This window comes from Chrysemys picta, chromosome 1, assembly GCF_011386835.1.
Source record: "Chrysemys picta bellii isolate R12L10 chromosome 1, ASM1138683v2, whole genome shotgun sequence".
NCBI lineage: Eukaryota > Metazoa > Chordata > Testudines > Emydidae > Chrysemys > Chrysemys picta.
In genome coordinates, this window is record NC_088791.1 from 40,303,245 (window position 1) to 40,331,017 (window position 27,773).

Consider the following 27,773-nt stretch of genomic DNA (forward strand, 5'->3'; position numbering starts at 1 on the left):
TGTTTTGTTTGCCAATGAATTTTTCCTCTGCCATTATCTGCTATCTAATTATTGCCCTTTGGAACTTGTATTCTCTTCCAATTAACAAAAATAGCATTCTGCTAGGTGGTTCTCCATATAAGAAGCAAAAACCTTTACCTTGTGTATACCGTACAATCTAAATTCTCTAGAACTACAACACATTCTGAAAGTGAATAGATTTGTGTATGGACTAGACAAGACTTAACTGAATAAGAAAGCTCAGAAGAATAAATTCACTTTTGCGGGGGTGGGGGTGGGGTAAAGACAGTCTTTGTCAGAGTGGCTTCCCTCCCGCTAATAATCTGTCCAGAATTCTCAGATATGATTTTATCAGTGATTTTGGGATTTCAATGCACCTTGAATGCCTGCTATGACAGCGGTTAAAAGTCTACATGCTATCTTATGTCAACGGATACTGTATCAACAATAGCCTTAGTCCAGGGGAGAGCAAACTTTTTGGCTTGAGGGCCACATCGGGGTTGCGCAATTGTATGGAGGACCGGGTAGGGAAGGCTGTGCCTCCCAAAACAGCCTGGCCCCCGTCCCCATCCGCCTCCTCCCACTTTCTGCCCCCGACTGCTCCCCTCAGAACGCCCAACCCATCCAACCCCCCCTGTCCACTGACTGCCCCGACCCCTATCCAGTCCCCTGCCCCCTGACAGCCCCCCCGGGACTCCCGCCCCCTATCAAACGACCCTCTGCTCATCGTCTGACCACCCCCTCCCGGGACCCCCCGCCCCTAACTGCCCCCCGGGATCCCACCCCCTTATCTAACCCCCCTACTCCCTGTCCCCTGACTGCCCTCCCGACCCCTATCCACATCCCTGCCCCCTGACAGGCCCCCCGGGACTCCCACTCCCAACCCTCCCTGTTCCCCATCACCTGACTGCCCGCCCCAAAACCTCTGCCCCATCCAGCCACCCCCTCCTCCCTGACTGCCCCCCAGGACTCCTCACCCCCTTACCAGCAGCAGGAGCTCACAGCCGCAACACCCGGCCAGAGCCAGCTGCACTCCAGCGGTGGGCCAGAGTGCGGCCCGCACAGTGGCATGGCTGCGGGGGAGGGGCCAGGGACTAGGCTCCCCGGCCGGGAGCTCAGGGGCCAGGCAGGACTGTCCCATGGGCCGGATGTGGCTCACGGGCCGTAGGTTGCCCATGTCTGCCCTAGTCTATCAGCTGTATGGCTTTAACTGGTAAAAGTATTTTGTTCATTACAAATTCTGTTCCATACTCCAGTAAGACACTCTTGAAAAGGTAGCTGGCTTTTAAAAAGTTGATCTGTGATTAAGTTTTCTAAAGTTTGAAGTTTACGTATTATAATGATTTGGATATCTCAGTGTAAGCAGACTTTGTGTCTCCCACTCCTTCATTATGCAAACATCAGAGTAATTCAGCTACGGTTAATTACATTTCTTAACATTATTAGAATGACTTATGGATACAAACACTTTAATTTTTAAAATAGTCTCAATATTCGCTCTTGTGAAGACTTGAGACAGGCACCACTGATAAGTCCAAGTCTTTCCTGTGTAAGGATAAGGCCTTTATCTATAGCCATATTGCAAAGCCTGAAGCCTTCGTCTGCAGCCAGGTTCAAAGAGCGTATATCCATTGAAATTGGATATACGCAGGTGGACCTCTGTGCCATGCAGTCATGCCCCGACCCTGCCTCACTCTCCAACTTTGCTGGACTACCACATGTGCATTTGTGCAGATCCAACTGCAGGATCAAGGCCAGAGTTAAGACAAAAACAGAAGAAGTCAACAACACAGGGACTGAGGTTTTTTTGGTGTGGGAAACAGATGAACGTATGAATCAAAGACAATCAAATCATGCAGTCAGTCACTTAGTAAAGCAGTGAACATATCTTGATGGTTATGTAGTACAGGTTTTGGATTTTCAAGACTATCATTCAAGGAAAAACAAGTGGGTTTTGGGAAGAGATTTAGAAGGGAAGATGCATGAGCTCTAGGAACAGGGGCCACATGAAACAAGGCACTGATGTAGATATGAGAAATGGACACAAAGGGCGAATTCATAAGCAGCTTGAGTAGAGTGGATAGGGTGTGGGAGCAAAATACCAATGTAAGTAGCTGCCAGGGCTTTCAATACTGGCCTACTTCTAATGCTTATTGATTTCTACGAACCTTTTAATTTAGGTGGTTGTGTTTTATTTGCTCAAACTCTCATAAGAATGAGTTGTGACTAACATAGCATTCCACAGAACTTTCTCCCTGTAGGTGGGCAGCCTTTAATGCAGAGCACACTGTATATTTATGGATTCTTTAACAATGTCAAATTTTGCTTCTGATGATTGCTGTCACCTGGCTGAAATACTTCTCAGGCTCAAAATGAAATAATTTCCTGCTGTGACACTTCTTTAGAGACCTAAGCTACCAGTGAGCTGTTTTTCTCAATTCAGTCGAGCTGCTGTGAATTACCCTGTAGGCAGTCCTATGAGCTGCAGGAGATCAGGTACCTTAACAGCTTGTTCTCAATGCATTTAGTATTATTTTGCACAAAAGCATGAAAATGATGCCATTTAATCTTGCGACGACATACTCCTTTGCAGATGTGCAGCCTGGACTCTTGCACATATAGAACTTTGTAGCAGAACTGTTAACTGGATAATGCCAACTGAAGTCAATCAAAAGACTGCCATTGATTTTAATGGGCTTTGAAGCAGGCCTTAGTAAACAGGACCAATAAACCATGTACATTAATGTAGGTTAATATTGTTGCCTCTTTTTCCGAGTGGTTAGTCAATATCTGTGGCCTTGCCAGGTTGTTTCAATTAGGAGAAGTTGATTACGGGAACAAGGTATTTCTTTGGGGGCAATCCTGTTTATTTACAAACAATGTACACCAGTGGTGGGCAACCTGTGGCCCATCAGGGTAAACCGCTGGCGGGCCGCGAGACAGTGTTTACATTGACTGTCTGCAGGCACGGCTGCCCGCAGCTCCCAGGGGCCGTGGTTCACTGTTCCCGGCCAATGGGAGCTGCAGAAGGCGGCGTGGGCCGCAGGGGAACGTGCTGGCTGCCACTTCCCACAGCTCCCATTGGCCGTGAATGGCAAACCCTGGCCGCTGGGAACTAACTGTCTGCAGGCACGGCTGCCCACAATGTAAACACTGTCTCACGGCACACCAACGGATTACCTTGACGGGCTGCGTGCGGCTCGCAGTCTGCAGGTTGCCCACCACTGATGTGCACAAAGCCCTGTTTCTCTGAACACAGCAGAAACGGACAAAGAGCCAGTTTCCTTGCTCAGAAATCCAAGTCTCCCTTCTCAGCGAGTATTCTACCCAAAAGCAGTTCATGCTCTCTCTTGCTCTCTGCTTTTTCCCAGGGCCATGCACCACTGCTCACTCTCTCATTCCTTTCACACACAGTTGCAAAGGAATCAATGTCTCAGTCAGTTTGCTATCAATTGCCAGGGAAACTCCCCAGGCCACATGGCTTAGCTTTTACTCACGCCTTGTTATGCTCATCTGTACCTCAGGTAGTGACTTCTATTCTTTCAGCTATCACTGAACAAAGGGGCATTTAATTTCTCCTTCCTATAGCCCAGTGGTTCCCAAACTTGTTCCGCTGCTTGCGCAGGGAAAGCCCCTGGTGGGCCGGGCCGGTTTGTTTACCTGCCACATCTGCAGGTTCGGCCAATTGCGGCTCCCATTGGCCTGGAGCAGCGAACTGCGGCCACTGGGAGCCACGATTGACCGAACCTGCAGACGTGGCAGGTAAACAAACCGGCCCAGCCCACCAGGGGCTTTCCCTGCACAAGCAGCGGAACAAGTTTGGGAACCACTGCTATAGCCTGAAGGAAGGGTGCTTAGTACACCCATTGACTTTTACCAGGTCTGGATTGATGGCTACCATTAACACTTTCCAGCATATCATCTTTGTGTGTAAGAAGCTTGATGTGCTTTTAGAACACTTTACACATCACAGTGCTCGGGGGTTGGGGGGCTGCGCACTCCGGTGGATCAAAGCAAGTTCAGTATAACACGGTTTCACCTGTAACACGGTAAGCTTCTTTGGCTCCCGAGGACAGCGTTATATCGAGGTAGAGATGTATTTGGGCATTTTAAAGAAAGGTGATAAAGAGATGAATTTGTCAAAAATGTTTATGTTAGCCACTGGAAAGGGAAACATGTTAAGAGTATCAAATTTTAAGAATGCTTATAACAGGGGTAGGCAACTGAAGGCGGCACACGAGCTGATTTTCAGTGGCACTCACACTGCCCGGGTCCTGGCCACTGGTCAAGGGAAGAAAATGTAATAAAGCTGGAAACTAATAGAGGTTGCTTCTACGGTCTGATAGTGTTGTGTATAGATCAGGAAATTTTTCATTATATATTAATTTTACAGCATTTCAAAGCTGTTTTTTTCCTTCTCTTTTTTATGAAGTGGTGCATACATAAAACCAGACTGGACAACCTATAAACCTTTTTAAAAAAAATACAGATTTACACAATTCATAAAACTGCTACAAAATTAGACCATTTCTCTCTCCTTTAGCATTTTCTACTGTTAAGAATGAGAGTAGTTAATATTCACATTTACTATCCCACAGATCCCTTACAGTAATGAGGCATATTCTGAACCCCTATCCAGACTACTGACTACGATTTTTATTACTTAACACATATTATAAAAGCACAGGGATGCCCATCTCTCCTTTCAAGGAAGAGATCTCAACAAAACAGATACCAGCTCAGTTAAGGCTTCTGAAAAATTAAAAAAATTAACCTCTTCAGTCCAGCTATTATCTGGAACTTGCATATTAATTCTGGTAATGGTCTAATTGTTTAAAATGTGAGCTTTTACAGTGGCTAACCCTCAATTAGATGGAATGTTTTCTATGCTTAAAATATTCTTCTGTAATCAGAGAAACCAGGGGCCACCCAATGAAATTAATAGGCAGCAGATTTAAAACAAACAAAAGGAAGTATTTCTTCACACAACAGTCAGTGTTTGGAACTCATTGCTAGGGGATGCTGTGAAAGCCAAAACTATAACTGGATTAAAAAAAGAATTAGATAAATTCAGAGAGGATGGGTCCACCAATATTAGCCTATGAACCGAGTGTCCCTAGCCCTCTGATTGCCGGATGTTGGGACTGGACAACAGGGGATGGATCACTTGAGTGCCCTGTTCTGTTCATTCCTTTTGAAGCCTCTTATGTTGGCCAATGTCGGAAGACAGGCTACAAAGTTACATGGACCACTAATCTGACCCAGTATGGCCATTCTTATGTTCTTATCAGATGCATCAACAAATCCAGAAAGGTGTCAGATTTAGACTATTCCCAGACATATTTTTTCATCTTGTAAGGGTCCATGAAAGTCAGAAAATGTGGAGCCAGAGCTGAACTACTACTCCGTAGTACCCAGGTATCATGGCTCAGAAAATAGGCAGATCCCTTATTTTGGACAAATATAGGATTAGGACTGGAAGTGAGGAAGAATCTCTTACCTGACTGAAAACTACAAGGGAAATTTTAGCTTCAGAAAACGTAATTACCCTACCTGGAATTCAACCATGACATGAAGGTCAATACTCCCCACTCTGACAGTAGAGAACAACACAATCTTTAATGGCCATGAAATAGATTTTACATTCCATTATTTGACCTAGTACTGTGACATGGAGTAACTTAATTCCAAGCACTTAAGTTTACTAGTCTCTGACTTTAAAAGAGAGCATTAACGTTTTTCAGCTGGTAGTAAAACTTCACTTTTTTAAAACTAAAGAAAGTGTTCGGCGAGATGCCCACTACATTAAACAGTTTCTAAAAAATATAAACCACAGCATGCAGCATAGTTTAACAATATCACAAGAAAATTAATCATGTACTAACATTCATCTTATTCTGGATACTCTTGCCAACACACACATATACTTACACTTTAGACCAATTAAAATAGTGGCTGCTTTAAAACTCTTTCCTATATTTAGAGGGGGGAAATATCACACACATCTGAAGATTCTTTTTATAATCAGTCTATGCATTTTCAATTTTTTCAATTCACTCTGCTGAACAGGTATCTGTAAAATTATATGCAGATTATTTCTTCTAGTTCCTAGGGGGAAGTTTAAAATTGCATTACACCATCTGTAAAAAAAAGATAGCTGATAACTGGCTGCATGTCAGCTAAGTGAGAGATGCAAAATTAGGAAAATTGGCCTAACAGATCTTCAATGAGCAAGTGTATCTATCTATCTATCTGTTTTACTCTTGTTTTCTTCTCCATTTTGTTGTGTTATAATGTCTTTCAAGTTAATGCAGGATATATTTAAGAGACTCTTAAGAAGGTAAGGTCTTATCTTTGAAAAAGTATCACTTACGGACAATTATTACTGGTAAGAAGAGATCAACATTTGAGCTACACCACTGATAGGAAAATAGTTACAAACCTCATATTTCTCTCATGTTGATGCAAAACCTGAAGTACCTCTCCAGAAGTCAGAACTTGGTCAAAATGTCTGGCAGGCTCTCTTTACATGGTTTCAAGTCAGTTTGCAAGTAAAAGATTCACCCAAAGCCATGTATGTGCAATCTATTAATCTCAACAGTAACCTTATGTCTCTTAAGACAATGTTCCTCAATGACCGGTCCGTGGCCTGGCGCCAGTCCCTGAGATCTCCCTGACACAGTTTAGGAAGGCAGCAAACCAGTCTATGGCATCAAAAAGATTGATAAACACGGTCTTAAGACACTTCACAATGAAGCAAACTCACAGTGGGAAGAAGAGACTTTGACTGCAGTCTCTGCTATGATTCCTGCCAAACCAGTGTTCACTAATCAATGTGAGCAAACTTGATAGCAGAACAATCCTAAATCTATTTGTTCGCCCCCAGGGACACAGTCATAATGCCACACTCACAAGACTCACTGGATCACACTGTCTGTTTAAGTCCCTTACAGGAGACTCAGAATAAAAGCAAAGAAAAACAGGGTTAACACACTAACACTTTATTAGGTTGTAGCATGTTGCTGATGTTGGCACAAACCTGTTCTGGTAAAACATTCCCTCCATACATAGATTTATGGATACTGGAACCACTACCACTTGTTTGTTTTTTAAAACACTACCCTTCCAAAAATCAACTCTTACAAGTTGTTCTCCATTAATAGCAATAAAAATGTGATTTGTAGTTTGCTTAGAAAAAAATGTATGTTATATAAATTGACAAGGAACATATACACTTTAAATGGAAAATAGTGTGCTATTGATTAAAAATGTGCACTTACCTGAAAATAAAATTCATCTGAAAATATGTGCAGACACCACTGTAGCACTGTGTAGAATATGATAATATGCTCCAGCTGGGAATAAGGAAGGAGATGGGAAGGTTTAAGTATCTGGCCTTTTAGAAAGGTTTTTCAGCTGAACGCTGATGAGCTAAAACAAGCCCTGGAACCAAGTCTTGGCCTTGTGATCAGTCTACCTGTAAGGGGAAAGAAAGGAATACTTAAGTCTCTCACAATATAGATGTGAGGAGACATTTTGGAGTCAGACATCTGATGCAACTATGATAAATGTTTAGATTTGTTTTCTGTTTAAATAACCCAACCTACCATAGATTCAAAGCAGCCATTATTAAGATTGATACCAGCAGGTGATGTTTTTGACTTTTTTTGTTTAAGCTGGGTACTTTTCTCTTTTAGTAGATTTCTGTTTTTATGTTGGACAGAACTTTTACAACACAAAAGAACTGAAGTTTTCTATATCCAGAGTACAAGGAAGTTTCCCTGCCTGTCTCTCTCAATCTGGCAGTGTCATTTCTAAGGACAAAAGGGTAGTTGCATAATCTCTCAGATGGATAAAAAAGTTGCCATTTTATCCCAGTTTGTAAATACAGATTCTGCATGTGAAGTTGGACCAAGGTCACCACTCTTTTCAGATGGTGATGACTCTTGGGTCACAACGAATCAGGGTTGCTTTTGAATCATGACCTAACAGTACAGACTCTAGAGACTACCTTCTTGAGCCACCCCATAAACGGACCTCTTTTCTAATCTGTTTCAACATAAGTGTACTATTAATGAGAGCCAAATTTAGGCTTAAAATATGTATATAAATTTAGATGAGCCAAGTTTTTCAAGAATTGATACCTAGAGAAGGCACCTTACTAAACGACCCGATTTTAAAAATCAACCAACACCTAAGCGCCTCCAAATGACTTCAGGAACTAATTTATAGGCATCAATTTTTGAAGATCCACGACCTTGACCTTAACTTAATTACCCATATAGTTTAAAAATTAAAGATTTTCCTAATATGTAACCGAAATCTCCCTTGTTACAGATAAATCCTTTGGGGAATTAACTGAAGATGAAAACTAAGGAAAAAAATTCTAGCTCCTTACATAGGTAACCTCAAAAGAATTTTAAAATTATTACTATGCTTCATGGCATTATAAAGCTTGCTAGTATTTGCTTTGTAAAATGAATATTTTCTCAGTAACCCTTTAAGCGTCACAGATAATTATATCAGGGTGTATTTTTAAATTAAAAACAAAAATCCATCTCTTATTTCTCATATCATACACAGCTGTCACACCAAGGGCTTACAGGAAATTGAATCAGCATTGCTCCTCTTACCCCTCGCTTGCAACACTGCTCTCAGTAATGCTTCTGTTCCACCCTGTGCCAAACAAAGGGCAAAAGGCTCAGGGGTCACTCAGAAACCTACATAATGGCACACAAAGCTAACAAGTCTTTGAGCTTTGCCCTGGCTTGATATTTTACTCAAACTGAATTATTAAACTGCTCTTTGGCAGGTTTATTAAGCACTTAAAAGCCTCCTTTCTGAGAGACACTCAGAAAACAAAGGTTCTCATGAACCCTTTTTGCAATCCTTAGATAACTAATATATTTATGCTTGATTAAGAAAAGCATATGAAGAGCTTGTGCACTGCAGAAAGAACCTCTAAGTACTCTTTTTATTAGAGAGGAATGGATAGGTCATTTTTTCCAACTCTTCCACTTCCCTTCTACTGCAAGTATCTCAAATGTGAAGAAAAGAGTGCACATTCACCCTTTCAAATTCTAATCTAATCAGGTTTTGCTAGCTCTGCTTAGGAGCAGCGATGCTACATAGGGAAGAAGGGCAGACATGTTACAGCTACAGGAAGAGTTGATTTTGTCCAGATTCGCCTATCTTGAGATTATTGCACATTGTTATTGGTCTTGAGTTACAGTTTCATTCGCAGACTGGTCCAATATAACTGTTTTATACTATCAAATTCTATGGTATTGCAATGTTTGTAGGTTGAGTGTTAATTAGAAACAGTTGGAGATCCAGAAGTCTGATGACAGAATATCAGAGAAAGATTTTTTTTTTCTATCCCCATACGCATTTACTCAGATTGTTATTACCCAATGTACAATAATCAATAGTAAGGTTTTTTTTTAAATCACTTTAAATATCAGGCAAGAATGGTCTCAAAATTGGTAACTACTACAACATACTCTACTATTACATATGTTTTCTGCACAGAAATTCACAGGTATGGGAGCTCTCAAATGTATCCATTATAATGCTATACTTGTGTATTATGTGGAAAAAACATAGGAAATTGGCCAATAGTTGTTCATGTCAAGTCAACATGAGCTAATAACCCCTGCTTGCTTTCCTAGAGAAAAAGAGAGGGGGGTGGAGGGGTCCTACGCTGGTGTTACTTATCAAGGCCTGAATCTATAACCCTGTAGCCTCAATTAAAAGATCATGTAGGTAACAGGACAAATTGATATTTTATCTTATGACACTGATTTTTTAAGTTAATCAAGGGAAGTAAGAACTATTACAACTGACAACCACTGTCACCCATGCCCGTGTTTTCTTTTTATAATTATACAGATTTGGTTGTAGAGGCAACCTGTCAGCGATGACTGCAACATGTCTTAGACCAGCTCTCTCCTATTATTCCAGCTGGGTAGGTAAAGGTCATTGACACGCTAGCACTTATTACATTTTACAGTCAATTGAGAGCATTTACAAAGCAGAAAAAAAATCATTAACACTGAGCATACTTTGAAAAGCGATAGAGCTTTCCTCTTTCCATAGGGTCTTGTGTGCTATCTCTGTTACAAACAAAGCCCAAATATGAAACAACCTAATAAGCCGAATTCATGTGGGTATTTGTTTCTGGCATCCAGTTCCATATTCTGTTTGCACACAAACAATCACACTGGATTTGCCTCTTTCTCATGGCTGCAACGAGTCATCATGAGTCAGAAGTAAGGAAACAGCATTATGTATAGTTAAGTTCTCAAATGAACGCACACAGAAAAGTGATAAGACAAAACACCATATCACCCATAGGCAACCACTTTTCACAAAGTGGTTACTCCATATCTGACCTTTCAAGTCCATATCCTCAAAGGAAACACACACAAAAGATGAGCTTGGGAATTTAAATTCATAATTCTGCTAGACACTAAAAACCATGGACTAAACAGATGCATTGGTTTTAAGGCTCATTACAATTTGTAATTCATTCTTCTGCCTGCTGTTAATTGCTCACTTCATTTTAAGTAGTCTCCTACGGCATGTGTGAACCCTTTATGCTTAACAATCTGTCCAGACTTGTATTTAACTCAGGCACTCTGGTTATCTTCCCCAGACCTGAAGAGCTTTATGAAGCTCAAAAGTTTATCCCTTCCACCAGCCGTAGTTGGTCCAATAAAAAAAATATTAACTCACCTACCTTCTTTCTCTTTATTAAGAAACAACCCACTTAATTCTTAGGCGGTCTACACTACAAAGCTAAGTCGGCTTAAGTTACGTTGATATACATCCAACGCTGTAATTAAACTGCTACTGCATGTCCTTGTGTCAGCAGAGCGCATCCACAGTCGTAGCTCTTCCATCAACAGAGAGCAGAGCACCGTGGGTAGCTATCCCATTGTACAACTTGCCACAAGGTGTTTTGGGAAGGGTTTGAAATGCCTCATGGGTGCAGGCTCAGCATCACATGATGCGAGTTTCTCAGTCCCATCATTCCATGGGCATCTTTCTAGGTTTCCAGCTGCTTTTCTACTGCCCTGGTAACGTGCAAACCAGCCATCTGTGTGAGAAATTATGGATCCTGCACTGCTCTTCAGTATTGCGCTGTGTGTTATGAACACAAGGCTGTAAGAAGAAGAACAGGAGTACTTGTGGCACCTTAGAGACTAACAAATTTATTAGCCCACTTCTTCGGATGTAGTCCACGAAAGCTTATGCTCTAATAAATTTGTTAGTCTCTAAGGTGCCACAAGTACTCCTGTTCTTCTTTTTGCGGATACAGACTAACACGGCTGTTACTCTGAAGGCTGTAAGAAGAACTTAACGGGGGCGGGGAGGGGGGGGGGGGCTATTCACCACCCTGACCGTAGTCCCATCCTTGTAGAAACAGCATATCAGCAGCTCTGCACCAGAGGCAACTATTTGCTTCCCCTTGCCTTCTGCTATGCCTGCTACAGCTCTGAGTTTTACATGGCACAGCTGTGTCTTCCTATTTTAGCCAATACCCTTTATGCCCCAGCAAGTTCCTGCAGCTAGAGTGGAGCTGTGACTGCACAGCCTCCTCTCCCCACTGACCCAGGACATCTACCACCTCCCATGGTCTCCAGGCAGGAGTGCATTTGCTGCGTGGAGCCGGCATGCTCAGCTGGGCAGTTACCATGTGAACTCTCCACACCGAGCAAACAGGAAGAGCAAGTTCAAAACTTCCCAGGGCTTTAACAGGGGAGGGGCATTCATCTTGTGTACCTGGCTGCAGGGCAGCCAAGTTCAAAACTGTGACCAGAACAGTCAGGGTGGGCACTGAGATACCTGTAGGGTGACCAGACAGCAAGCGTGAAAAATCAGGACAGGCAAGGGGGGGGGAGGGAGGGTAATAGGAGCCTATATAAGAAAAAGACCCCAAAATCAGGACTGTCCCTATAAAATCGGGACATCTGGTCACCCTAGAAATCTCCTGGAGACCACTTAGGGTGACAAACAATGCAGTGTTTACACTGACACTGTTGCTCTAAGTACGACGCCCTAAGCTCTATGCCTCTCATCCAGGTGGTTTTATTATGTCAGAGTAGCAGGCGAGTTAAAGCTGCAGGAGGAACATTGCCGTGTGTACAACTCCATTAGTTAGGTCGAGGTAAGCTGCCTTATGTCAACAAAACCGTGAAGTGTAGACATTGCCCTACAGCAGTGGTGGACAACCTGCGGCCCATCAGGGTAATCTGCTGGCAAGCCGAGAGACAGTTTGTTTACATTGACTGTCTGCAGGCAGGGCCGCCCGCAGCTCCCGAGGGCTGCAGTTCACCGTTCCTGGCCAATGGGAGCTGCAGGAAGTAGCACGGGCCGCAGGGAGGTGCTGGCCGCTGCTTCCCACAGCTGCCATTGGCTGGAAACAGCGAACCGCAACCACTGGGAGTTGGGGGTGGCTGTGCTTCCCGACGGTCAATGCAAACAGTCTCATGGCCCACCAGTGGATTACCCTGATGGGCTGCGTGCAGCCTGCAGCCTACAGGTTGCCCACCACTGCCCTAGAGTCTCTTGGAAGTACAAGTCTTCAATCCTCCTTACGCTAAATGATAGCTTGTTAGTAATTCACTAATTAATTTTATATCCCTTCTACACACCAGAGATCTAGCCTTCATTTCTAACTACCATAGGCAAATGAAGGTGCATGGGTCCTCAACCGTATGCAAAGCGTGCTAACATAGAACAATTATGCAATGTACAGTGAATTTTAGATCCTGAGCGCAGAACAAAAAATACTTCAGGATGTCCTCTTTTAAACCAATTTTGCATTATTGTTTGTTTTGTTTTCAATCCACATGTTTCTGGGTACCAATCGTGGGGGGCAAGAGGAAAAACCTTAGTTTTCCTGAATATCAGCTGCTGCCCTCTGAATACACATTGTACATTGTGGGTTGAGGGGTGGGGAAGAGACCTATTGTAAAATAATGCCTTTTAAACAGTCCACAAGCCCTTTGTGATTTACAAGCTGCCAATGTGTTGGATGAATTCGGCAGCTGGGAAGCCAAGAGCTCTGCCCTCATTCAAAGGTTTGAAGCAATCATTCAGAATTAATATAGGGCCTCAGAGGATATGGCGATATCTAGCTTAAGATCTTATAAAAACCAGTATTTCAGCCAACAAGATTCTTCGTCCTAAAAGCTCTTCATATTCCCAACTCCCTAATTCAAAACATCAAGAGAGTCAGCTTTGCTTATCACAGAAGCTGAATGCCATACTGTACAGTGTTTGTGTCAAATACAGCCGCTGAACAAGCTTCAATTTACACTAATAATTGTCATTGGAAAAGAAAAAAAATAATTGTATATTTGTTAGAAAAGAACAATTTCCAGACATTTAGCATAGGCAGGAGAATAGTCACCAACAGCTTCTTGGCTCGGCGGGTACCGCGAGCGGGTGGTAAATGAGAGTGTTGCAGAGAGGACACTTATTCTTCAGAAAAAGAAGGTGGGGGAGAGTGCTAAGATAGGCACCCCGATGGCTTCAGATTTATGCAGCCACACTGATGTCAGTCTAGAAGTAGGTGATCATTATGCAGGCCCAGCTGCAGGGGTGTGTGCACTGTTGTCTGGAAAAATTAGAAGGCTAGCAATGACATATAAAGAAGGGGGAAATGACAGTGAGTGAAAACCCCATGATAAACCCACTTACGCTCTCCTCTCCCCAGGACCAAAGATGAAGCCTAATCTCGTTGGCATATATTCTGGCTGAAATTCAATTCCAAGTACCCTGCATTTCCCCTCCCCCCGAAGCTCACACTTTCAATGCCCTACAGAAAAGAGATAACAGAGCCCTTTATTTATTAATGGTATAAAGCACTATGTAAGGTTCATGTTTAAAAAAAATGTTTAGATGCAGAATTATAGCATCTTCTGTTTATTCCCCCCCCCCACACACACACACACAAACACTATGCTCCTCATTTGAAAAGAACGATAAAATTCAAGATAAATATATTACTGTGCAGAGATGGCATTTCAATGTCTTCTGTTAGAGATGCCTTTGTGGATATTTTAATTGGGGAGTTACTTCTTTTTGGCTTCTTTGCATACTGGGAATGACCTTGTCACCCAGGGCTGGCTTTAGGCTGATTCCCCCAAAACAGGCCCCGTGCCTAAGAGGGCCTCGCGCCCTAAAGAAGAGCGCCTAACTTTTTAATTTTTACTCACCCAGCGGCAGTCCGAGTCTTCGGTGGCACTTTGGTGGCGGGTGCTTCACTCGCTCCGGGTTTTCGGCGGCACTTCGGCGGCGGGTCCTTCAGTGCCGTGGAAGACCCGGAGCAAGTGAAGGACCCGCTGCCGAAGACCCGGACCACCGCCGGGTATCCGAATCGGGCCCCGCACCTTCTAAAGCCGGCCCTGTTGTCACCGATGTCATAATGTACTTTAAGGCTGGGGCCTTTCCCAGAGTCTACTCTCTTTGTGGAATTATCTGAATGCACTAAAGTGCTTTTGATCAGAAAGATTGTCATCTATGACAGAGCACCTTCTTTGTGTAAATGCTTCAGAAAGAAACCACTTATGTTCAAATACCTCCCGATGGTAAAGGAGGAGATGACAAAAATGTTATGCTTGGACCTATTGCTCTTTGTGTGTGTCAGTTATCAGGTGACTTTTTGACCACTTTTCACTACAACTGGGGCAAAACAGGTAAGGCCTGTGTCTAAAGGGAATTTTCCCTCTCTTGGTATTGACACCTCCTCATCAATTATTGGGAGTGGACCACATCCACCCTGACTGAATTGGCCTTGTCATCACTGATTCTCCACTTGTAAGGTAACTCCCTTCTCTTTATGTGCCAGTATATTTATGCTTGTATCTGTAATTTTCTCTCCATGCATCTGAAGTGTTTTTTTACCCACAAAAGCTTATGCCCAAATAAATCTGTTAGTCTTTAAGGTGCCACCAGACTCCTCGTTTTTGTCTAAGGGAAGCTTCTTGGGAAGTCAGTCGAGGCCTGCTTAACTTCTGGTCACAATTTAAGACGGTTTTTCCCTTCATTTATGCAGGCCAGGAAATGGAATACCTCAAATATCTCTATACTTGTTAATGAAAACAAAGCAGAGTCAGATGCCTGGCTCTTGCTGGCATGAATCAGCCGTCAGGCGTGGGGAGAGGATGGGGAAGAAAAGGGAAGCAGGGATCTTGCAATGGCTGTCACAAGTCCTTTGTTAAAAATCACACCAGCAAAACTGAAGGTGAAACTCAGGGTGATTTTTTTTTCTTTAGCCCGTTAGAATTCACTCCTGATCTGGATGCAACTACTGAGTCAGCCTAGGGAGAGATATTTATCCCTAGAGTTCACCAAATTACTTCTGAAGAGCTTTGCTTTGGAACGCACAGGACTGTGCCAAAATGGCAGGTATTGTCCCTGGTGGACAATACTCCTGACCCTTCATCTCAAAATACACACATTGTCCCGTGTACTATCAATATACTTGGTATATTTTTCCAGGAATAAAAACAAACATTGCCCAGTTAGCTAGAACACTGAACGCAGGCTTATTTGCCCACTGAGGATTTCCTTCAGTGTTAGCTTCCTGGATATGGTTATGAGAAGTGTTTCTGTTTACAAGGGAAGAGACAAGGGGCCAGGGAATGAACAATTCCTCATTGCAGCTCTCTGCCAAAAGACAATCTCCCCCCCGCCCCACCCCCACACACCCAATTTATCATTTGGTAATGGGGAAATATGTTTGACAGAACCCTTGTTAAGATATTGGCAGCACATTACAGTGGGTTCAGAAGGTTTAATCTCAAAAATACAGATCTGACTCTCCCAATTTTCCCCCCAGTTACATTATTTTTAAAGTTTCAGGGAGATTTGGTCTATGCGAACATCATGAGGCTTCAGATTAAGCAGCACTGACCCAGATTCTCCAGTGTCTGGTACCTTGTCCAATCATTTTACACCTGTACTAAGATAATAGAAGGGTCATCAGACAGAAATGGAAACAGAAAAAGCTGAGAATTCTTAAACTACAAGAACAAACTGGCAGATTGCTGACAAGCCACCAGTAATTTAAAGGCACCACAGTATGTGTGTTCTCCTCCAAGGGAAGGCAAGGACAAGCAGAACACATTCAGTGTCAATGCTGGAAACGCAGTTCACTTTAAGGTATCAGATATATTCTTATAGAAAGAAAAAAGGCAAATTATTTATCTAAATTTGGAAACAGCATAGGATCTTGGGTTAATTTAAAATTCAATTTTAGTTTACAGCATTAGGAGAGGGGATAAAAGCCCTTTGTACCATGGATTGTATATTAAAATCCTAAGCAGATCTGGTCTGTCAGTTGATTGTGACAGTGTTACAGCTATAAAGCCAGACTCTGGGCACTTCCTTTAGAAGATCTAACTATGAGGCTCTAGTGAACTATGTTGGGAGAAGTTTAATTTACTATGGCCTAAGGCAGATGAAATTTACCTTTTCCTTATTCCATTGCTTAATATAAGGGGAGAGAACTTCTACAAAGGCAGAGAGAGGACACACATTTTTGCAAGTCACGACAAGTAAAATGGTAGTTTGTCCAACAAACAGCTTCCTAAGAAAGGGAGATGAGCCATCACTTCTGTCCACAAAGCGGATCCTGACAACATCTGGCTCTCTTAAAAGAAAGTTTACAGAAGTTGATAGAGTACAGGGAGAAAAGTGTGTGCATTTTGCAAGAGGGCCAGGCTCTCCTCCCAGATTCTATGGTGATGATGGCCAGATAAATACCTATATAGGATATCTTAGGCCTTGGCTAAACTTGCGAGTTACAGCGCTGTAAAGCCTCCCCCAGCGCTGTAACTCACTCCCTGTCCACACTGGCAGGGCACTTGCAGCGCTGTATCTCCCTGGGTACACCGCTGCAGGTACTCCACCTCCCCGAGAAGCATAAGAGATACAGCAGAGTGGCTACGACTCTCCCCTGTGAGTGTGTACCAGGAATCAACCTGCAAAGCTGTACTGATCACCTTGTCAATTGGCCAATACTCTGGCTGCAGGAATGCGGAAGAGCCAGTTTCAAAGCTCCTACCACAGAGAAAAAGCAAACAGTTTGCTGTTTGCTTTGAGTGAGTGAATGAATGAGCAGGGGGCTGGGAGTTCGGAACTTGCAAAATAGAGTGATGACACGCTCCAAAAAGCACTCTCTCCCCCCACACACTCCCTGTCACACTTCACCCCACCCCCCTCCTGTTTTGAAAAGCACATTGCAGCCACATGAATGCTGGGATAGCTGCCCATAATGCACCGCTCCCAACACAGCTGCAAATGTTGCTAGTGTGGCCATGCCACTGAGCTGTCAGCTGTCAGTGTGGACAGACTGCAGCGCTTTCCCTACTCAGCTGTACGAAGACAGGTTTACCTCACAGCACTGTACAGCTGCAAGTGTAGCCAAGGCCTCATACACAAGCTATGACTACAAATATATTTGCAACCGTCCCAAGCAGAGTGCTTTTGACAGGGATGATACAAAATGGACTGACCTAAGAATAAGGGCATCTTGGATTTAAGGGGCTGTTTCAGTGAGTGCTCGTCAGCTATAGAACGCCTCAGTGAAGGAGATCAGTCTGACCATGTTCAGGTCTAAATCCAAGCCCTGCCTCTGATAATGCCATCCTTATGACCCCTTCCTATGACTGGCCAACCACAACTGGACATACTATAGGAGAGTGACGCAGAAGAAAATAAATACAAAAACAAACCATACAGCCAAAAACAAGGACAGATGGGAAATTTTCTCCATTTAAGGCACCCTCAACACTATTCTTGATTATGTATATAAATATAGTGTTTAAATAACAGTGATAAGCACCTTGTAAAGGCTTAAGCCTGAATAGATAGATTAGCATCTCAGGGATTTTGTTTGTGAAAAATTTGCTTTTAATGGAAGATGTGTGTGACTTTAGTACTCAGGAGAAATCCAATCCAATATCCTAGGAGGCTGAAATCCTCTTTTAACTTAACTGATATGCCACAGCCAGCCAGCAACAAGGACAGCTCCCGCACGCTGGTGCAATGTGCATTTATCTTGAAGGGGAGGCAGCACAAGGAGGTGTAGGTTTTGAGTACAGCTGATTGAGAAATGGAATTTTCGTCCTCTGGATGGTTTTCATATTTAAAAAAAAAAAAAAAAAAAAAAAAAAAAGTGGTTTTATCCAGAATCAGGACCCAAAAAAAGATATCAAAATATCATAACTTCTCAGAAAGTGAAAAGTTCCAAAAAATTTTGCAAATGTTAAAATGAAATGGTTTTGTTTGACACTATTTCATTTTGATTTTTGGAACCCAAAAGCTTCGCTTTTCTTATTTGATTTTGGGATTTGGGAGGGTTCTCCTGCTGTTTTTTCTCAGTTTACTTTTTTCAGCTTCCTTCCCACTGGAAAGAAAAGGAAGGAAGTAAAAGGTGTGAAAGTGGGGAGAAATGCCAGTTTTCACACCTGTTACTGTTTCCAGATTCTTCCAATTACAGTAACAGAATGTGTCAGAGTGTAAGTTTCCCTCCCATTTCATCATACTTTTTACCTTAGCATGTATTTTTGAACCTGCAGCCCTGAGGATTTTTTTTTTATTATTCCTTTGCTTTCCTAGTTGACATTTGACCTAATATGGAAACATTTATTTTTCACCTGAACCTGCTCAGGCTTGCAAGGACATGATATGCTAACGCTGACTCAATATTTACACAGTTGGTATTAAGAAAATATTTATTAAAATCATTTACTTTGATGTACTCCTCTTCCCTTACTTCCCCTCCAGTAAAAATACACAGAACAGCTGAAGGTGATAAGGAATTCTACTGATATTGTCACCATGCAAAGGCACAGGTCAAATGAAGTGGGTTTTTACAGTTTGGATCACCCATTTGGTACTAGTTGTGCAAAACAAGCTCTGCCATAGCTTAGATTTGTGTGGAAACAAAGCAACTGTCAAAAGTGACTCAAGTAAACACACACCCCACAGCTGCTTTAAAAAAAAAAAAAAAAAAAAAAAAAAAGTGTCAGAACAGCCTGCACTCTTCCCGGGCCTCCCATTATACTTCACAGTTTTTACTATTAGTATTTAAATCATTATTAAAATTCAACCAGCCTACCTGAGAGAGTGCCTGTCGCTAAAAGTCTTGCAACACCAATAAGGACTGCTGAAGCTGGAAATACCAACTGTCCCTAGGTACAATCTGATGAAGCACTGGAAGGCCTCCAACTCTGGAATGCTCTTCCTCTCACTGAATGCCAGAGCACATCTGTGGTATTCTCTGCAGGAGACTCGTGGATTGCTTTCTTTCCAAGCTTGTGGGGGGTTGGGAATGGATTGTTTATTGTATCTTGCAGTGGAGTTTATTTCGCGCCTGGCCTCCATTTAATATAGGCATATATGTTTTGGAAAGGTGAGCAGAGATTTTCAAATATGGCATAAACAATGAGTGAAGTCTTATTACAGAAAGACGATAGGATCATATGGTCAGAGCAGGTATCAAGCACTGACAGATGACTTGACTGTAATGGAATGGGAGGGGAGAGCAGGGGAAACTGGGCAACTAAGAGGGCTTGAGGGTTTTAGACCTTTCATCTTATAAAAACCCCCAAAGAGCTCCCTTTGCTTTTTTTTTTTTTTTTTTTTTTTTTTTTTTTTTTAAACGTTTCAAAACACTTTCTTTAAAGGTTTGGTTTGCATGCAGATGGATAAAGTGACTTCAAATGTTTCACCACTATGCAAAGAAGCTTTTATATTTTTTTCCCCCAAATAGGGAGTACTTTTTTCTAAAGTAAGATTCCTCAAATATAGACTTAAGGCCTTTGAAGTCACTCTCTACTCCACAAAGTGTTGTAACCTAATAGGAGTGCTGCTCATTTCATCTTTTCAGGCCTAGATCATTTAAAAATGATTGAGATTTAGGGTGCATCATTTTAATACAGAGGGAGCACTTCGTGAGATCAAGCTAACAAGGTTGTAGGAATTCACACTGTATACAGATTCAGAATTGGAAGGGATTTTGATAAAAAGCAGAAAGGCTGCTTGCCACGGTTAAGTGAGCCGATTATAATTTTAGTCATTGTTGATAATATACTGCAGTCATCATTTCAACATACCATTGCCAAAACATCTCAGTCCTCAAAACATTTCAACAGTCAATGAAATGCATAAAGCCTCTGAGTCAGTTTTTCCACTTCAGCATACATACAAGATTCCCATTAAGAACCAATAGGAGTTAAGCACCCATGTCAAGTGAAGAACAGGCTCCTATGTTCCTACAGTGAAGAGTTGTATACAAGAAAAACAAATCATCATTTTCATTGTTACACTTTCAAATAGGGCAAAGGGTGTTCTATCGCATCTCACTAATCACTTATACGCTAACTTTATCCACTGCTCCAATAAGCAGATACAATTTTTGTATCAAAGAGCCACATGTTCTGGTACTCAAAGAAAAGTTTAAAAAACAATAAATAATCCAAATGCATCCAGAGGTTAAGTTCCATGCACCTGTATAACTATGCAATTGCCTCTGCAGGCAACACATCATAATCTAATACAGCAACACTAATCTTCAACTGTGTTTCCTACAGAAATGCAATAATTAACTTTAATAAAGAAATGTTATGCTAGGTCTCAAATGCTCCATCAATGGATGGAATTGCTATGGTTACTGTTAAACAGCTCTTTTTACAGAGCTATATATATTTTAATATTGTGGTGTAGGTTTCAGATCAAAAACTGCCATTACTCCTCATATTATCTTGATCTGTGAATTAATCTTGCTGACACTGTTGGTCAGGAGCTGCTGCCTTTTTTTTTTTTTTTAATATAAATATGGTGGAAAGGTCACTTGATATTTCCAGCTTGTCTACAGTTAAAATTTAGAAAAACCCCTTCTGTCGATGTAGGAAGCATCTACATTACAGCGCTAAAGCAGCATAGCTGCAGTGCTGCCACTGTAACCATGTAGTGTAGATATGCCCTGGGTTACCATGGGAGTCTTCCCAGTCACGGAGACACTGAATCTCCTTTTCCATAGATGGAGCCAACTAAGGCTTTTTGAGACATTCTTTGGGTCTTCACTTTATCCCATGCATCTTTTACTTCTCTCCCTCTACTGGGAAGGCCATTATTCATCTTGCCTCTGACCTGGAAAATGTAGCATATGGTCTCAGAAGCAGATGTCAATACCTCTCTCTGAGCCAAGTTACAGAGGGTGGTCATTTATCATCAAACCTTCCGGAGCACAGTAGTTTCACATGCTAGTCTGGGGGAGAGAGAATACCAAGGTTGCTCCCAACACAGGTCTAAGGCCATGCCATCTTGCCATGTATTAACAATCTAGGCTCAAGGTACATGAGAATTGTAAGGAATTATTCCTCAAGTCAAAACACTAGGACTAGGAGACAACACGTTATGACTGAATACTATTACTCAAACTCAAATATGCTCACACCTAATCTACTTCTGCAACTGAATTATTTCAAAATGTACTAATTTAAAGCAGTTACATACTACTTTAATGGCTGCTACAGAATCCTCAAAACAAACAGGAGTTAGGGGCTGAATGCTCAAAAGGAGTTATGTTCCTAACCTCATTTCAATGGAAATGAGGAGCCTAAAAAGAAGGCCTTGGCTACACTTGGGGACTCACAGCACAGCCGCGGCAGCGCTGTGAAGCACGAGTGTAGTCGCGCCGCCAGCGCTGCGAGAGCTCTCTCACAGCGCTGCAAGTACTCCACCTCTCCGAGGGGAATAGCTTGCAGCGCTGCGAGTGAGCGTGCAGCGCTGCAGGCACTGATTACATTGGCGCTTTACAGCGCTGCACTCGGGGCGGGGGGGCGTTTTCACACCCCTGAACGCAGCAAGTTGCAGTGCTGTACAGCGCCAGTGTAGCCAAGGCCGAAGTTGAGTAACTTCTTTTGAGCTTTCAGCCCCAGATGTCTTCTCTTTGCTGAACCCATGAGGAACTGTATGCATATGCCCAGCCATCCATCCCTTTTATGACTCAAAGCACATTGTTGTCATTTAACATATGACTCCTTTGTAATACACAATGTGTCAGGAGATAATAAATAAGTCAAATAACCCTACTGGCTTTGATGAGTGCATGAGGAAGTTCTCTCTGATAAAGGTAGGGTGTAATCTGTTTAAACAGCTTGGGTCCAAAGCTGAAAATTAAACAAAAATGAACAGTAGGTGTGTGTCTGCTGCTGGCTAATTTGATTTGGAAAAGACCCAAAGGGGTGGGGGTGAGGAGGAGAAATGTACCTAAGAAAATGTGTAATGCTTCAAATTCATTGGAATAATTTTGCCCATAAAGTCAGCGAAGGACATTCAGCACAGGAGTACGTTTTAATTAACTTGTTCTTATTTATATTTGTGAAATCTGTAGTGGTTGCTGGTAAGGATACATTCAGGCAAATTTTCAATGAACCTGGAAGTACCAAGAGGCTATCAGAGTAAACTAATATTTATTAAAATACAGTGGAGTCGCATCTTACATGGGGGTTAGGTTCTAAAGTCAGCGCATAAGGTGAAAATCGCATATAGTCAAAATTACCCTTGAAAATCCCTTAAATTGCCCATAAAGTACAGTATACATGGTTGTGTACAGTATACAACCCTTTACAGTAATATGTATAAATGTATAATGTATACAGTAATGTACAGTATATAATAAAGAGTACAGATGCAAAATATAATTTTACAGTACTGTATTTTTAAGAATAAAAAGAAAACAGTAAACCTAACCACTCACCATTTATCCTGGATATTCTTGCTAGTCTACGACAACGATGACACTACAGGAGGGTCATCAGGGCTTGATGTTGATCCAGTAGATGATGGGCCAAGCTCATCTGCTGCTGGTTGGTTTTTCTTGAAAAACATGGTGATCGGCAACTGTCACTGTTGTCTCTTGAGCTGCTCAAACATTTCTTGATAGGGTCTCAAATCATTTGTACTACTACGTGTGATTTTGAGGCTTCGTTCCATAGAGGGATCGTATTCAAAAATTAAATCATTCAAGTGTTTCACTGCTTGGAACACTTCAGCAAATTTATGAAGATTCCAACTTGATGACGAACAGGAAGAGCCAGCATCATCTTCGTCTTCTGTAGACGATTTTATCAGTTCCTCTCTTTGTTAGTCAATGTTTCTCTATGGCTCTCAATTAATTCTTCAATTTCTTCCTCAAGGATGTCGATGAAGCCATCACCACCCACTTGCCTAGCCACCTGAACAATACATTTCACTTCTTTGTCAATGGTCGGGAAAACCTTAAAATCATTCACACATTCTTTCCATAGGTTTCGCCAACATGCATTGACTGTTTCAGGCTTGATTGCATGCCTGTTTAATGTAAGTGATCCAATCGGCAATGTTGAAGGACTTCCAACACTCCATCACATTAAGATTGGGATCAGCATCCATAGCGCTACATATCCGTGAGAATGTAAGCCTCATATACATGGCCTTGAAACAGCGAATCACACTTGGTCAAGAGGTTGGAGGTGGTATGGGGGCGGGGGGGGGGGGGAAAAAGAAGAGAGAAAGAGGACTTCAACGTTGTTATGCGCAAACCGGAGTGCCTCAGTGTGGCCAGGAGCATTGTCTACAATCAACAACACTTTAAAGTCAAGTCCTTTCTCTTCAAGGTACAGCTTGACCTCCGGAATGAAATACTTGTGGAACCAATCCAGAAATAATACTGCCGTCACCCAAGCCTTTTTATTTGACTGCCAAAACACAGGCAGGAGATTTTTGTTCTTGCCTTTCAGGGCACGGGGATTTGCAGCCCTGTAGAGCAAGCCCGGCTTTATTAAATGCCCAGCCGCATTGCCATAAAACAACACAGTCGCATGGTCTTTAGCTTCTTTTGAAGCCAGGGGCTTGTCCTTCTGATTTCGAAATGAAAGTGTGGTTGGGCATTTTTTTCCAGAACAGCCCAGTCTCATCAGCATCAAAAACTTATTCCAGAAGATAGCCCTTTTCTTCTATGGATTTTCTTTAATTGTTCAGGGTAGGCTTTTGCTGCCTCTTCATTGGCAGATGCAGCTTCACCAATAGTCTGCACATTTTCGAGGTTGAAGCGGTTCCTAAAACTGTCAAGCCAACCTTGGATGGATTTGAATTCCTTCTCATCAGAAGGCTGTCCCTCTTCGGTGGGAGGTTTGAACAGCGCGTAGAGGCTAAGAACCTTTTCTCGCGACGTGTTGCCATCAATAGGCACACGTTTACAGTTCATGTCTTCCAGCCATAAGTTTAATGCCTTTTCAATCTTCACTAAGGTCTTATCATGCACCTGGCTCATCACCTTAGCAGTTATTGGAGCACTTGCTGCCACGGCTTGACTAATTTCTCTCTCGAATCTTGATGGCATGGATGCTACATTCATTGCGGCCATATTTACATGCGATGTTGGAGACCGACATACCATCTCTCAGTAAGTCCAACACAGCCAGTTTTTCCTCCAGCGTTGGAACAGATTGCTGTTTCTTCGGTTGAACACCAGATGAAGTAGTTGGTTTGCAGTTAGGGGCCATGTTGTACAAAAAATATGTATCTTTAAACACTAGAATCACACTCAGCGCAGCAAGATGCTCACAATATGAGAGGCACACAGGAACTGAGACCGACTGAGGGAACAGCAGATTCATGTCTCCCATCTCACACTCACTCTGGGGCATACACTCATTGCGCGCATATAGTTGAATTTGCGTAAGTTAAATGCACGTATGATGCGACTCCACTGTAGTGAACTTCGAACATATGTGCTGAATGCCCACAAATCCCCCCCACATCTTACATATGGTTTAGGAAGGGGACACCAGTAACAATGTATACAACATATCGGAAAGCGTCAGATTCTACTTACAATATTTTCTGCAGAGAGAGAAAGAATTGATCGACCCAATTATATTTCTGAATCTGCATTTGTAATGCTGTGTCACATCCTTTCAGTGCCTAAGTGGTCAAAGTGCTGTATAGTTGGAGAGAAGCAACATTTATGGGGAAGTAGCAAGCATGTTAAGCGTATGAAATTTTACTGCAGTTTCCTGGCCTGTCAACCCAAAATAGCCCTCTTATCCCATCTGAGCTCTTCTGAAGCCCAAAATGCATGCTTTCCCATAACAGTCTTAAAGAGGAGGGGAAAATACATCAATACTACCAAAACCAAGCCGATAATTTATACTGTACTAGCAGCAAGAGCGGGTAGACTTTCAGAACTACAACAGCCAAAATTTAAAACATATGTTAACAGAAAGTTAAATATGCTCTTCATACTTTTAAAAGGATTGTCAACTAACAATAGGGGGTATTTAGCCTAAACACAAGATTATTTTTAATCACCCTTCTCTATGGCCAAAAACCATGCTTCATGTTGAGTTAAACTAGCCCGGAGACTAACCTATTCCCAAGGGAAGAAAATACTTGGTAGACTGGCCAAAATATACAATGGAGAGTTTTCAGATTTTGACTCGTACTTTTTTTTTTTTTTTTGCCAGCAATAAACACTTTTCACATTTCTTAAACACTGTTCAGTCACTCATGTGAATCCTGAGCAGCAGCCTTGTGGATATATATCCTTCATACGGTCCAAACAGCTTGAACAACATACCCGACAGCTACCTGTCCAAGGACTAAGGCAACCTCTGCTAGCATACCTCTTCAGGAAGGTCTCAATCCTGCAAATAAATGCATGCACAAGGATATCTTTGCCTACACAGAACATTAAGGACTTCAGTGGGAATTCGCCTTCCCCTCTTCTCTCTCCCCCCTCCCCCGCACCTTGTGTTTGACAAAGCTGCTTTGCAACTCATTACAAAGATGCCATGTTAGCCTCCTCAAACCAGTAATGTGCCACCAAAATTCGCTGACTGTATATTTAAAATAAAAGCATGGGGGTGGGGAACAGGCATATCAAAATGACTGATTTTATATATAGCAACAATATTGAGGTCAGTATTTCCCCTCCTCCCTCCATGCTTGATTTCCGCATATGGCTCCTTTAAAAATGAAAGCGTTGTTTTCCAAGTGCGCTGTTTCCTTTTGGAGAGTCAGGCGAATTCATTTTCAGTGAAGGAAAAAAGATGCAGTTTTCTCTAGGTAGCCGACATCACAATTATCCCTGCCTCCTTGCAAAATCAGCCATCTTTGCAATAGATGGGCTATAAAATTCCCCACTTTCCCTAGAGGCACATATTTCTTAGTGAGAAGATCTATGCAGTTTTGTTTTCCCCCAGTTTGCATACCTCAGTTTGAGTACTATAGTCTTCATCAGTGAGTCATCAAGATGTAAGAGACCGATAATTGTGCAGTTTATTCTTAATGTAGAAAGCAAAACTCAGATATGATACACACATGCAAAGAAAAGATAGGTATATACATAGATATACAACCTATTTAATAATTATGTTGTGTATATATTTACAGTCATACACAAAAATAGATACTGCATTTGTACATGCAAAAAAACTTAGTGCAACATTAATGTTGCACAGCTAAATTAAAAGTCAGGACTGCAAATATTTAAGGTGCCTACAGCGACAACAGTACAAGGTTGAAGATCTTGTGTATTTTATGTATATTTCCGGCATATGAATAGTAATAAATTAAACTACAAGTTTAGCCACTGAGCCTCCAAACAATCAGACCACAAGGGACATGCATTAACAAAAGTAATTGAATTTAATAACTTCAATCATGTGAGTAATCCTTAGTCCATGCATGTGTGTGGCAGGTTCAGAGCCTCAGTCAGAAGACGACAGGAATAGGAAATGGAGCTCATCTGCAACTTTCTATTGCTGTATTGATTGCACAGTGATAATACCAAGGCTATCTTAAATCATTAGGGCCTCTTTCTGCTTATTAACACACATATACAAGGTTTCTATTTCCATATATAAAACAACATCAATCTGTGATGCAGGGACAGAGCATCTCACATTTCCTGAAATAGACAGTGTATGTCTAGTTGGGGTAATTTTCTAGCATTAGCTAGAACTTCCATCTATGTTTTTCCCTCAAACTTAAGAATGAGTTCTACACTAGCATATCCCTGTGCTTGAGCTTTGTGCAAAGCTCCATGCTTTACTTTAGAGTCATACTCTTCAATGAGAACTACTTAGGTCAGAGGTTCTCAAAGTTCATTGCACCACAACCCACTTTTGACAACAAAAATTACTACACAACCCAAGGAGGGGGGACCAAAGCCTGAGCCTACCTGAGCCCCACTACCCCAGGCTGGGGCAAAATCCAAGCCCTGCTACCCTGGCAGGGAAGGCCAAAACCTGAGCCCCACTGCCCCAAGTGGGAGGGCCAAAGCCCAAGCTCTTCAGCCCTAGGAGGGGGACCTGTAACCTGAGCCCTGGCACCCAGAGCTGAAGTCCTTGGGCTTTGGTCCTGGGCCCCTGCAAGTCTAACACCATCACTGGTGACCCCATTAAAATGGGTTCGCGACCCACATTGGGGTTCCGACCCACAGTTTGAGAACCCCTGACTAAGGTTGTAGACTCCACAGACAAACAAACCTATTTGCCAAGAGAAGCACAATGCAAATTTCTGCCACTGAAATAAAGTAAAATATTTAAAGGCTAAGTTTCAAAGTTCAACTATGATCCAGCGTTAAGACAAGAACCATAGCAATGAGAAGTGGTAAGTGCATCTTCTATTCCATAGAACTCAACTGACTTGTCACAAAATACTTATTTAAATTTAAAAAAAAAAAAAAGCCACCAACACTATTT

The 27,773-nt window shown here is 42.2% G+C and overlaps 1 protein-coding gene across 8 annotated transcripts in view; it reads right to left on the reverse strand.

Annotated features, from left to right (window-relative positions):
- PLXNB2 (plexin B2) overlaps positions 1 to 27,773 on the reverse strand; it is a 334,154-nt gene that overhangs the window by 229,902 nt on the left and 76,479 nt on the right. For 4 of the 8 annotated variants that reach the window (XM_065555277.1, XM_065555271.1, XM_065555301.1 and 1 more), the window contains exon 2: positions 7,281 to 7,355. The exons of 1 other annotated variant lie outside the window; for it this stretch is intronic. In XM_065555277.1, the coding sequence (XP_065411349.1) occupies positions 7,281 to 7,355 (75 nt within the window). Of the gene's footprint in view, positions 1 to 7,280; positions 7,478 to 27,773 lie in introns of all 8 variants that reach the window. 3 more of the 8 variants (XM_042844152.2, XM_065555316.1, XM_065555282.1) reach the window with 1 other exon arrangement.